The 14,192-nt window shown below is 42.7% G+C and overlaps 1 protein-coding gene across 1 annotated transcript; it reads right to left on the bottom strand.

Moving 5' to 3' along the window:
• Positions 1-18: 18 nt before the first annotated feature.
• On the bottom strand, positions 19-5,944 carry LOC127636275 (ribonuclease kappa-B-like). The gene is made up of 3 exons (XM_052116729.1): positions 5,746-5,944; positions 1,000-1,082; positions 19-794 (listed from the first exon to the last, which is right to left on the bottom strand). The coding sequence occupies exons 1-3, from the start codon at positions 5,821-5,823 to the stop codon at positions 650-652; spliced, it is 306 nt and encodes a 101-aa protein (XP_051972689.1). The 5' UTR covers positions 5,824-5,944; the 3' UTR covers positions 19-649.
• Between the last annotated feature and the right edge of the window lie 8,248 nt (positions 5,945-14,192).

Here is a 14,192-nt window from a genome sequence, read left to right as displayed (position 1 = left end):
CTTGAAAAGTTTTGTCAAAATTAAAAAATTACTTTTTTTTTTTTTTTTTCCACAATATTTTATTGAAGGGAACATAGATTCTCCATAATCATTTTGTTGTCTTGTTCATCATGTTGTGATCATGCCAATTATACAGCAAAAGGTTTAAAGGTTACACTTAACATGGGAGACGATATCAATTATTACCACGAAAACAGTTAAAATATAAATATTCATCATACACGCATCCATTCTACACAAACATCAGTTACTATTATATGGATCCATATAGTGACATTTAGGTATTTATCAGAGGATGACCATTTGCCTGCTAAATCTTAGGTTCATGGTACCATTTTTTTCTACTGTTGTTTTTTTACTTGACATGGAAAGTACAGAAAGTTATTTAATATTCTCAATTGTACAAGAAATTCATAAGTAATAAGTTGCTTCATATAACATGCATATACAGCTTGTAATTGTCATCTTGATGATATCTTTAAATTATTAATGAAACTTTTATTAATTATATAATTAAATATTTTCAATATAGCAGGAGCTGAACTGCCAAGTGGACCAATTCAGTAAACAAAACAAAGTCTCCTAGATTTCTGAGATTTAACAAATATTTTAAAAAATAAATAAGTAGGAATGATCAAGTTGTCTGGGTTTATGTGACCATATACTCCTGGCGCTTGTTAAGGCGAACTTGACACAATGATACTGCCCCAACACCTACGTATATGGCAGCAGCAATGAAGCAGTTGATTCCAACTTGGTTGTAGAGTCCATAAATTGTCTGAGGCGGATTCTTGCTGTTGAAGATAATGGGCAAACCAATTCTTAGTTAACATTTGCATGAGGAAATGTCCAATCAGTGCAAAAGTTCTCACTCTGAATGTAATTAAGAGTTGGATTCATATATACATGTATAATATATAGACTATACATAAGTCAACAGTCCTAAGAGATATTTGATCAGATTGTTCTTAATTAAAACATGACAGAGGAGGAACTCACTCTTCACGGATGTCTTCCTCAGTGAAGGGAACATCTTCAATCAGAACAGCTGATTTTGCACAGAAGAAGATCCCCAACATGGACTGAAAAAGAGGGGAGAACAACAGAGGTTTGTTGTGAATCTTTAATGTAAAATTATGAAAGGACACCCCATATATGTCTATCAGAATACAGTATAAAAGATAAAAAGAGCCTAAGAAGTTATTACACTGCCTGGGCAAAAAAGAAAAGTTGCATACTCTAATATTTTGTTGGACTGCCTTTGATTATGGCACACATTCATTGTGGCATAGTTTCGACACCCTTATGCAACTTCACATTTATTTCAGTCCAGGGTTGCATTCATTTTTGGCCAAGATCTTCTATTGATGACGGGAGAGTCGAACCACTTCTTAAAGTCTTCTCCAGCACATCCCAAAGACTTTCAATGAGGTTAAGATCAGGACTCTGTCGTGATTCTGCCAATTCATGTGTGAAAATATTTCTTCATGCTCCCTGAATCCCTCTTTCACAATTTGAGCCTGATGAATCTTGACATTGTCGTCCTGGAAAATCCATTGATAGGATAACCTGGTCATTCAGGTAGTAAGGTGACTTCATTTTATTGCACATAACGTTGCTGAGCCTAGACCTGACAAACTGAAGCAACTCCAGATCATTACACTGCCTCCAGTGGCTTGTACAGTGGGCATTATGCGCTTCCCTTATTAGCCTGACACAGGGGTGAGGCCAGAAATTATAGAGGGAATGGGCTTTGATAAAGCAAAGTGGGTAAATCGCATTATTTGAGAATTGCAAGCAAAATTCCCATCAGCCACTGTAGGCTGCTACTACAAAAAAACTTGAACAAGCAAGCAAAATAAATATGAACACAACCACAATTACAGTTTAACATTTTTAAACTAAATATTGAGAAAATGTTTGTACTTACCATAGGAGATATCCTACATTATCAGTCTGAGATGACTGGGCTTTTGGTTAAACACAGAGATGATCTAACCACAGTCGAGTGTCTCTGTCAGTTCACGTTCCAAGGAGAGCTGAGATAAATTGCTTAGGCAGACAGTAAGCATAGAGGACCGTAGAAATGTTTTTATGTGATTTGTTGTGGAGAATAGCCTTTCAACACTCCATGATATCATTGGAAGAGTAATACAGAAATGTGAAAAAGTCTTAAGATGGATATTTATAACTTCATCTTTGGTGTGTCAGTAGGAAATATACATGTTAGACACCCAAACATTCTTTTTGCAAACAGAATTGCATAGAAAAGAAGAACAGGAAGCCCTACAACAGATGGAATGGCCCCCACTGAACATCGAGTCAGTCTGAGATTACATGAAGAGGCAGAAGCAATTAAGACAGCCTAAATAGATAGAAGAACTGTGGCAAATTCTACAAGAAGCCTGGAACATCCTAAAAGTGTTCATTTATCAATTAACATCATACAAAGTCCAGTAAACCAAATAAAGCTGTCAAAGTCCAGTAAACAAAACAAAAAAACTGTATCCGGGTGTACCTACAAGAAATGGTGCTGTTCTGAAGACAAAGGTGGTCACACCAAATATTGATTTAGATTTTTTGGTTTAATGGACTTTGTATGATGTTAATTGATAAATGAAAACTTTTTATGGCATTATTTTTGAAGACATCCTCATAATGCAAAATGTTTCACAAGTGCTTAAAAACTTTGCACAGTTCTGTAAGTGCTCATATAATTTTGTTCATGTTTAGAAAGATGTCCTCAGAATGTTATCCAACTCCTCAATGAGTGATGGGAGCCCCTGTCCAGCATACGTCTTCCTTTTTAGTTGCCGCATGAGGTTGTTAGAGAGTCTTGGTCTCCAAAAGTGTTTGAACCAGGTAAACCGTCTACAGCAGCACGCATAAAGCCATAAGTGTCTGTATGAAAACAGCTGTTCAGCTCCATTAATTGACGATCTAACGCCTCATTCCAAAGATTGTTTTAAATGCTGGCACATTTCCCAAGTGTGCTTGTGATAACTGATGGAGCCAATTTTGCTGGAAGTTTCCTTTCTTGGAGTGACGTGACATCCCATTTGTCAATGCCATGTTTTTCCATCAAGTCTTGTGTTAGAGCTGGAGCACTTTCTCAAAATCATGTTTTGTATTGCCCCTGAACTCTAATAGATTTAATTTCAGTCCCTTGTTTAAATGAATGAAGTCTGTGACCGATACAGCAGGTGACTGGAGTCCTTTGGTTGCAAAAGCTCATCTCAAAGAATTTTCCAAAAGTCACTAAAAGAAACAAGAACTTTTTTTGTTGGCATTTGTTGCAAAAGAGATTCTTCTAGTTTAGTTAGGCCACTGCTGGTTTCAGAATACCCAGTGAGTGTTTCTAAAACCGCATCAAGTAGTATTAGGATCTTAGTGATTGAGCCTGATTTGGAGCCCCATCTTGTGCCAACTGACCTCTCCAACTCCAAACAATGCCGATCTGGATGTAACTCCTTTTGAATTTCCATGAATCATGCATGACAACTAGTCATAAAGCTGTGAACAGTATTCAGTGTTTCAAAGAATGTACTCACTTGTCACAAAGATAACTTTGCAAAAATGCACAGAGCAAGATTAAGAAGGTTTTAACTACAGTGTACGTAGACAGCCTGAGGAAAGGTGCATTTAAGGATGACTTGCACTCCCCCTTTTACTCCTGACATCACATAAGTGCAGTCAAAACAATCTGGGGATCCAGGTTTTGTGGCGCCAACAGTTGAAGGATTTTCTCTGAAATTCCATCAACCGTCGTGTCATACGTATCCAGAAATCCAATGGCCCTTACTTTTACAAGACACTTTCCAAATAGCGAATGCACACTGCAACAAGTACTCTTTTCAATAAATCTTTACATTCGTCTGCACAAAACAGAACAATATCAAGCACAATGCCAATGTGTTCCCGATTTCTTTCCACAAAAGACACATTTATCCGGTCTCTGTTTAGCTGATCCATTACATTACCTCTGCCCTCGGGTTGATGACTTTGTCTGTAAGCAGCCAGTTTAGCTTGTGAATTTAGGTGCCCTTTACTAACCTGATACTTCATGCAGGTTTGACTTAGAGGTTTCCAGTCTCTAAATCCATCACGTGAAAATTTGATCTCGCTTTGATCTAGAAAATGCCCATAGGCTTTACAAAAAAATCGCATCACCCGCAGTGCTGTACGCCAACCAGCTGAATTTCTTATACCACCACGAGAAAAAACTGCGGTGTTTTCCTGATATTATAGTAAATGGAAATCTTTGCAAATTAGGCTGCATGGGTGGCTCATCCAGTGAAGACAATCCCGTTGCAGGTTTCCCCGTGTCATTTGAAGTTGATGCCAGTGGTTCAATGCCAGACGGCCCGGGTTCATTAGCAGACGGCCCGGGTTCATTAGAAAACGGCCCGAGTTCATTAGTAGACGGCCCGGGTTCATTAGTAGATGGCTTGGTTTCAACTCCGTAAACTGTACAACATTAATATTACGTGTTTACATCATACAGGTAATGTCACATGGGTGGATCTAACAGAAATCATTGAATACGATTGGATTCAGGGGCCTGCGATGGATATTCCGATATTATATTCTTATTTTACACAATCAATTACCAAATTACCAAAATATAATTGGATTATTTTATTCAGCTCTCTTTATTCTACACATTGGGACATCCACAACAACCAAATAAGGTACTTCAGATGTTGAAGAAAAAAAACATATACAGATAAATAATATCGTTTGATGACAGCTAATTTTTCAGTTTAGTCCAATTCAAAATACATATGTACCCATGAATTGTTTCCATCTATCCGTGCTATCTGTGTTTTTCTTGGCTACAACTTCCACAGTTGTAATGAAAAATTCTGTTACAGTTAACTGGGATAAATGTTAGTAAGGGTGTTGATGTTTAGATGTGTGAAGTCTTATAACTAATGCTGGGCAGCAGCTGATTTCTATTTCCCTCATTAGTGCTGTTCAGAATGTCGGTGTTGTCAAGATGTTTCACATGGTTGAACTGCTCCATGGTCCTTTAAAAAGGCTAATTCTCATGTAAAATTAAAATGGGTCGCATGCGCAACGATATCAATAGAAGCCCGAATTACTCGCGCATGTGAGACGCTCTGCGTTTGTCACAAGAGCTGGCAGTTTACCACGCAGCACTGATAGCAGAGCGCAGATTGGCTTTAATTTGGGCACATCCATGTGCCAAATGAAAAGTGTATTTAGCGCTCATAAAATTAAATTAATGTAATAAGGTTGCTTCATCACCTGACGGAAATGCGTACGAACGAGGCTGACATGAGAGTATTAAAATAAAGATAAATCTTAAAAAGGGTCTATATCGATATTTACGCGTTGTATCGATATCATTGGATCGATGTATCGTTACACCCCTAATTATAATATAATTATAATGGTTATACTGTATGTTTACATTAAATTAATGTTGTTATATGGTCAAATCAAGGTGGGGATAATTATGTATTTAAAAGGCCTTCACATGCTATAGTTCCGACACCTGCTGTTATGTTCCCTATGACAGGCTGCTTATAAAAAGGTAGTTACATATCTATAACATATCTATTTTTGCATATTTGTAACATATCCATGTATTTAATCAATGAAAATCCAAATGTACAAATATTTGCGATAATTATATTGGTGAAATAAAATTCCTGCCGTTGGAAAATAATCCCATTAGCTACAGCTAGCAAGCAATGTAACTAAAATTATAATTCTTACCAGCATAATGACTCCCCATATGCTCAACACGATGCCACAGGCGGCCAGTTTGGGCCCACAGAATAAAAGCGATGGCATTTTATCCGAGATCGCCCACCGATTCTTCCTCACAACAATTGGGGAGAAAAAGATGCTACATTCAGTCGATGTGACAGTCTGCCTCTTGCCTTTTCTACCTAATCGTCATTTTTCGGCTGCACTCGTGTTAATTCGGCTATTTCCGCAAGGATATTCCATAATACTCGGCTATTTTCGTGTGGATATTGTTACGACGCATCACCTCCCACCTTTTACCATAGTTGAGAGAGCAACGGTCAACAAGCGTGTTACGATCCCTCTGGCTATATTTCTCTGTATCCTATTTTGAAAAAACGGATTTTATGCAGCTATGTTTGTTTGTAAATTTTGATATTTTCAATAAAAAAAGAAAACAAGCGTGTTACGACAGTAAGTCACCATTTGCAGACACCATACAAATCAATAGGGAGAGCCGTAAACTGACACCTACCTGTCGCAAAAGTAACAGTGTTTTCTTTTATAAAATAGCAAATACATCGTAGTAAACTCAACACAGAGTTGACTCCAAAAGGATTGTTTAGTGTAAAACATTGAAGATTAGCGGACAGGCGGCCAATTAATTAAGTGATGAGCTGTTTTCTCACAAAAGCAGTTTATTCAGCATCCTCAAGCATCTCCTTCGTTGACATCCATAAAAAAAGACCAAGATTTCAAGTCCTGTCGGAAATATGACTTTTACTAGCTAGGCGCAAAATGTCCTAAATATGAGTGGAAACTAGATGATTGGCGCGTTGAAGTCCTCCCGGGAAGTTCGTACTATACGAGGTCGTTAAATCGTAAATACGATGTGATGTGCATTCAAGCGATTTTAGCCAGAAAATTGAACCGACCCATTTAGCAATTGTAATATTTCTTTCTCTCTTTTTCACATACTAGCATAGGCAGGAATCTTTTTTTCACCAATTACAAAAAAATATATAAACAAATCAAGCACAAAAGGTGCGCATTTAATGCTGTAAATTCCTATCATACTTGTGCAACCACATTTATTGATAGGAAATTTAGTTTAGTTGAAAACACTTTTTGTTGAATAAACCAGCTAAATTAGTCTTATTTTCTGGGAGGTTTTATCGCCATTCTTCATCAACAATATAAAAAAAAATGCTTGCAATCTAAACTGCACAGTCAAAATACTCTAAAATAATTTAAACTGAATTATTACCAAAAACAATTTGTTTCCACCGTGATACTTAAATTGACACGCCACCAACTCGGAAATTCAGGGCTCAAAGAAAACCCAGAATTTCCCAATCGTAATAAGGACTTTGTGGTGTTGTTTATGTGCGCTTAAGGGATAGTTCACCCTAAAAATTGTAATTCTCTCATTATTTATGTACCCTGATGCCATCCCAGATGTGTATGACTTTCTGTCTTCAGCAGAACACAATTTAATTTTAGAAGAAGATAGAGCTCTGTCAGGTCCTTATAATGGAGGTACACGGGTGCCAGCACGTTAACGGTCCAAAAGTCATATTTAAATAAAAGTAATCCACACGCAGTTGATCAATGAATGTCTTCTGAAGCAAATCGCTAAGTTTGTGTAAAAAATAAATCGATGATTAAAAAAAAGTGCTTTCTGCCAGCAGCTAACGCATCACGCGGTTGTAAGAGCGTCGCCGAGTTCACAAGAATTCAGAAGTGTTGCTTATTTACTACAGAAGAATGAATGTCACACAAGAGTTTGGCGATTTCAAAAGTTAAATTTAAAAACTTTTTAATTATCAACTTGTTCCTTTACATAAACCTATTGATTCACTTCTGAAGTCATTCGTTGATCGATTGGAGTCGCATGGATCAATTGGAGTCGCATGGATTACTTTTATACAGCCTAAATATGACTTTTGGACCGTCAAAGTGCTGGCACCCATGTACTTCCATTATAAGGACCTGACAGAGCTCTATCTTCTTCTAAAATTAATTTGTGTTCTGCTGAAGAGAGACAGTGTTACACATCTGTAACAGGGCAACAACAGGGTAAGTGAATGAGAGAATTTAAATTTTTGGGTGAACTATCCCTTTAACTTGAAAATATGATCATTACAAATGCACTATTTCTTCAAGCCCAGACTTTCCAAGTTGGGGGTGTGTTGATTTAAGAATCATGGTGAAAGCAAATTGTTATTGGTTATAATTCAGTTGTCCTTGAGGATTTTGACAGTTTAGTTTGCCAGCATTTTTATACTGATAATGAAGAATAAGGATAAAAAATTGCCAGATTAATTTAGCTGGTTTATGCAGTGACAAGCGTTAGCAACAAAACTGCATTTCCCATCATTATATGTGGTCAATGATAAAATAGGTAGATAAAGCATTAATTTCACACTTAATGCGTGATGGCTTTGTCTTCATTTTGTTGCATTGGTACTAAAAAGGAGAGAAAGAAATATGAAATTGCAAAACGGGAAATTTCCAACCTTGTAAATAGTGACTAAAAACTAAATGTTTTTCAATTTGGTTCGTAAAACTGTATTTTTTCGTTCCAGTTCAGAAGTTCTGCAGCCTCCTTTCCAAAAGGTTACCGGTATGAATAAAAGTACGGTTAATAACGTTCTTTTAAAAATGACGGTTCTCTTCTCTAAGAGGTGGGTGAAAACCAATTTTAGTGTTGCCAGATCAACAACATGGTCTGGAAAAACAAGCCCAATATAATCCACTAATCCACAATCACCAAAAGCAATATTTTTTTTCCTGTGTGCTGGTTTATTTATCAGCATAGAAATCATATCAAGCCTACAGTTAAGTAACAGTTAAGTATAATTATATTTACAGATCTGCTTCTGAGACAAAACCTGGTAGCACCAAATCTGTATTAATGCATCACATCTAACAATAATTCAGTGAAGACTTGGAAACATCTGAAAAATTTAGTTCCCTCTCGAGAGGTCTCTCCTATTGCGTAAGTAGCTTACGCTATGGGAAAACTCAGTTTCTCGAGAAATATTGAAGTCTTTATGTAAAACGCATTGCAGCTGCACAGCAGACAGCAATGAGCGAGGCAGCTCGGTCATTGGCTGTGCTGCGGCAACTTGCTCGAACCAATGACGGGGCGACTCTGAACGCGCGACCAATGAGCACGCTTCACGCCCGCACGATCAGAGCCCGCCAAGATTGGCGTGGCTAAAGCTATATATTAGGCGCCCCGTCATGAGAGTTCTTTAGATTTAATCTCCTTCAGCAAAGATCTTCTCTTCGCTGGATCCTCCCGCCGTCGACAAGCCTACAGCAGGACTGCTACGAGGACGCCGGCGCCTTCAGCCGCCTTCAAAGCCTTCTGCTACGCCATCCGGCGCGCATCACCTTGATATCCTTTTACTAAGCTACTTTGCAAGTGTTCGCCTCTGCAACGCTTTTTTGTCATTTAGTAAAAGAGCAAATTCGAGGCGTTGTTTCAAATGCCTTTGACCTGCGCCTCGTGCAGAGGCCCTCTTCCTGACGGGGACCGTCACATTTTCTGCGCTCGCTGCCTGGGACCTGACCACGCAGAAGCTGCTCTCACTCGAGGCGGATGCCCCGAATGTGACTCCGTTTGCCTCACCGAGCTGCGCGCTCGCTTTGCCGCCTTCGCCGCGAACGAGCCTGCTACCACCGTGCTGCCATCCCCTCTGTTCGAGCCGCGCAAGAAAAAGCGGCGCTCACGGAGGCCACCAGAGCACGCGGACTTCAGTGACGTCACGCCGGGCCAGTACCCGCGTGCTTCACCACCACCCGAGGAATCCCTGCCGCCAGTTCAATTCACGCAGGCAGACCAGCACCCCTCCGGAGCGGTGGGTCTCGTCTTGTTCGGCGCTTCAGGGGACGACGATGAAAAGGATGACAGCCTTTCCATTGACGCTGCATCCGACGACTGGCCGGGCTCGGCCTTTGACCCCGCGCCGTCGACATTAGCGGACACGAGCACGGGCACCAGCATGGACTCAGAGATCGTCCGCATCCTGTCCAAAGCTGTGGAAGACCTCCGGAAGAACCCGCCCGCAGCCGGCTGGACGAGTGGTTCCTGCAAGGCATTACCCAGTCCCCTTACAGGCGGCTGGAAATGTCTGTACAGCAGTCAATGGGCCAGTCACAGAACTCGCTCACCTGCAATCAAACGCCATTTTAACGGCAACACACAGAAATCACAAAAAGAGTAATTTTCTGCCTGTGTCACTAAGGGGTCATGTGTCCACACTAAAGTGCGCATTCCCACATATCAATACTGTCCAAACAGTGCCAAATAATTCCCCAGCTCAAGCTGGACGCCCCATAAATGTGGATCGTGTGCCTGTTGTCATGTATGCACCACTACACACAAGCACTGTTCCCACAGTTATAAACACTTCCCCAGTAAAAGCGGGAAATACTATAAAAGTAGCGCGCGTGCCTGCTGTCATGCATGCACCCCTACACACAAACACTGTATGCATGCCCAAAAACATTTTTATGAAAATGGCGCGCGTGCCTACTACGGTATATGCACCCCCACCCATAAGCGCTGCCCATACAGTTTCAAACAGTTCTCTGGCTCATGCCACGAGCATCACAGATGCGACGCGCGAGCCAAGAAACTCCCCGCTAAGAACGGGAAGCTTTATGAAAGTGGCGCGCGTGCCTATTACAATGTATGCACCCCCACCGTAAACACTATCTATAAAGTTTAAAACATTTCTCCAGCTCATGCTGTGAGCATTACGGAGATAGCGCGCATGCCTGTAATCTCACACGCACCCCTGCACTCGGCACTCAACAAAGCTGCTCAGCGCGCTCCCGCGCCTCTGAGAGCTGTAAGCTCAGTGTTAGCACAAGGCAATTCGCCGGCAGGGCCCATACATCACTGCGACACGCCCCTAGCCAGCATTCAGCCCATATCTGTGCGAGCAAAAGCCTGGGAAAAAATCCCCGACATGCCGAAATGGGTTTTGAACATAATAAAACACAGTTACTCGCTTCAATTCGCTCGCGGACCACCCCGCTTTTCAGCGGTGGTCGCGATGAAAGTGAGGAAAGATGTTTCACATGTTCTACGCACCGAGGTGCTCAAACTGATAGAGAAGGGCGCTATAGAAACTGTTCCTCCCTCTATGAGCGAGGCGGGTTTTTACAGCCGCTACTTTCTCGTCCCGGAAAAGGACGGTGGCCTCCGCCCCATCCTAGATCTCAGACATCTGAACAAAGCTTTAATGATTCAGCTCGTTCAGAATGTTAACGACCAAACATATCCTCGCGCAAGTTCAGCCCGGGGATTGGTTTCTATCAGTGGATTTGAAAGACGCTTACTTTCACATTCGATTGTGCCTCATCACAGGCCATTTCTGAGATTCAGCTTTGAGGGACAGTCATACCAGTACACAGTACTACCATTCGACCTATCATTGGCCCCCGTACATTCACGAAATGTATGGACGCAGCACTTTCCCCCTGAGACAGCGGGAGTGCGAATATTGAATTACCTCGACGATTGGCTAATCCTAGCACAATCAGAGAGTCAGTTAACGACGCACAGATCTTGGATTATCAGCCATCTAGAATGCCTGGGTCTGAGAATCAATTTTGTAAAGAGCGTGCTATCCCCCAGCCAGAATATCTCTTTTCTGGGAATAGTGCTAGACTCAGTGCAGATGACGGCGCGCCTCTCATCAGAGCACGCTCGCTATTCGGCGCCTTGCAACATCATTCAGAGCGGGCGCGCGCGCCCCCGTCGAACGATTTCAAAGGATGCTCGGTCTCATGGCCTCGGCATCAGCTGTACTCCAGCTAGGATTGTTGCACATGCGTCCTGTCCAAGGCTAGCTCAAGTGCCGTGTCCCCACTCACGTGTGGCGCTCGGGCCACTTTTTAATCAGAGCGAATCACGGCTGTATAAAAGCCCTGACGCCCTGGAAGGCCGTCGACTGGTATCAAACCAGCGTGAGTCTGGGCGTGAACACATGGAGAAAAATTATCACGACAGATGCCTCCAAAATAGGATGGGGGGCCCTTTACGAGGGCAGGCCTGTCTCCGGTTTTTGGTCAAACCCGGAAAAGCGCCTACATATAAACTGTCTGGAAATGAAAGCGGTCGCCTTGGCTCTCAGAGCCCTGCTTCCGTACCTGAAAAACGAACACGTCCTGGTCCGAACGGACAACATGACGGTAGTATCGTATATAAATCGGCAGGGCTCCCTGCACTCTATGGCCAGGGAGCTCATTTTATGGTCACAGCACAACCTGCGCTCGCTGAGAGCAGCGCATGTGCCAGGCGTCCTGAACCAGGGAGCGGACATGCTGTCCAGAGACAAAGTTCTCCCAGGAGAATGGTCTCTCCACCCCCTGACGGTTCAGTGGTTATGGCAAGCCTTTGGCGAGGCAGAGGTCGACCTCTTCGCCTCCAGGGAAAATGCGCACTGCCCTCTTTTCTTCTCAAAGAGCACGGACGCGCTCGCCCAAGTCTGTATGCTTTTCCCCCGATCGCGATGCTACCTCAGGTCAACAGTCGGATCAGGGAGGTGAAATGTGCAGTGCTCCTGGTAGCCCCAATCTGGAAGAACCAGACGTGTTTTCCAGAACTAATGCAGATGATGCAATCTGCCCCATGGCCGATTCCGTTGAGGCTGGACCTCCTCAGGCAGGCCAACGGGATGATTCTTCATCCCCGCCCCGATCTGTGGGCCCTTCATGCATGACCCCTCAACGGGTTCCAGAGAACCTCCCCAGCGGAGTGTTGAGAACCATCACTGAGGCGCGAGCGCCCTCTACGAGGCGCTTATATGCCCAAAAGTGGAAAGTGTTCAGTGACTGGTGTGATACCAAGAGCTTGAACCCCAAATCGTGCGAGATACCAAGTGTACTCGCCTTTTTGCAAGAACTGCTGGAGGCGGGCCGCAGATGAAAGCGACGCTAATTTACTCTGCCCGGTCAGGGCGCTCAGAGTATACTTGGAACGTTCTGCCCCGTTCAGACAGACGGAACAATTATTCGTATGCTTTGGCGGCCGCACTAAAGGTCTCGCAGTTTCAAAGCAAAGAATATCGCGCTGGATAGTAGATGCTATAGCGCTGGCTTATGAAGCCAAGGGCCTTCAATGCCCCTTAGGCGTCAGAGCTCACTCTACGAGGAGCATGGCCTCCTCGTGGGCGTGGTCGAGTGGGATACCCATTGAGGATATTTGTGCGGCGGCAGGCTGGGCCTCGCCTTCGACATTTATCAGGTTTTATAACCTACAAGTCCCCTCATTGCATTCCAACATTCTATCAGCCTGACTGTAGTATGGACTGGAGTACGTATATGCTGAGCATTATCTCCTCCCTTATAAGGTCCGTCTCTGACTGCCTTAGAGGGTTTTTTATGCATATCAGTAAATAGAAAAATCAGTACATAAGATATGTGCTTGTGTTTTTACAATGAGCGCCCCACCATGGGCCACCTTGGGGCAAAGGCGCTCTGTATTGTCCCATTATATAGCTCGCCGTTGGACGGCTCGTTGAATAATCACTTTGCTTTAAGGCTCAGGCATCTGCCTCTGGCTTTATAGAGCGAAATCAGCACGCACGGCGTTTTGCATGGTGTTCCCATAGCGTAAGCTACTTACGCAATAGGAGAGACCTCTCGAGAGGGAACGAGAGGTCTGAGAGGAGGGAACGAGTATTGCGTAAGTTGCCGTGCTTGTGCTTGGTCAGTCGCTTCAGTCGATTGAACCTAAAGAACTCTCATGACGGGGCGCCTAATATATAGCCTTAGCCACGGCAATCTTGGCGGGCTCTGAGCGCGCGGGCGTGAAGCACGCTCATTGGTCGCGCGTTCAGAGTCGCCCCGTCATTGGTTCGAGCAAGTTGCCGCAGCACAGCCAATGACCGAGCTGCCTCGCTCATTGCTGTCTGCTGTGCAGCTGCAATGCGTTTTACATAAAGACTTCAATATTTCTCGAGAAACGGAGTTTTCCCATAGCGTAAGCTACTTACGCAATACTCGTTCCCTCCTCTCAGGGAACCGAGGTTACGTTAGTAACCGAGTCGTTTTTACCTCTAATAATGTTTTGCTTGTATCTGGATTAGCCGTGTATGTATAGGATAGTTGATAAAAGGTCTTCATTCAGACACTGCTTCATCCACAATGGGTAATTAGGCAAAGAAATGTGCCGTTTACTTTAAGATCAAAGCACTTTTAATTTGAAACATGAAGCGGAGCAGTTCCAAAAGAAACTTTAGTTTCATGAAAAAAATTATCAGAGCAAAATTAATCAGTTATAACAGGTTACCAGCGTTTAAAAATAATGTTTTCACTCCGGAACAATTGAAAATCACTTTGTTCCACTTTTCGATTACGTTCTGCTAAACATGTTGTTCGTTTTCTCTTAAGTACTAACTTCCCAAGAGTACTCGACCGCACCAATAGAATGTCAATTTGACCGCCGTTTG

The sequence above is a fragment of the Xyrauchen texanus genome, chromosome 44 (genome assembly GCF_025860055.1).
Source record: "Xyrauchen texanus isolate HMW12.3.18 chromosome 44, RBS_HiC_50CHRs, whole genome shotgun sequence".
In the NCBI taxonomy this organism is placed as follows: domain Eukaryota; kingdom Metazoa; phylum Chordata; class Actinopteri; order Cypriniformes; family Catostomidae; genus Xyrauchen; species Xyrauchen texanus.
The sequence above is the reverse complement of the archived record's forward strand: the minus strand, read 5'-3'. Positions and strand labels throughout refer to the sequence as shown.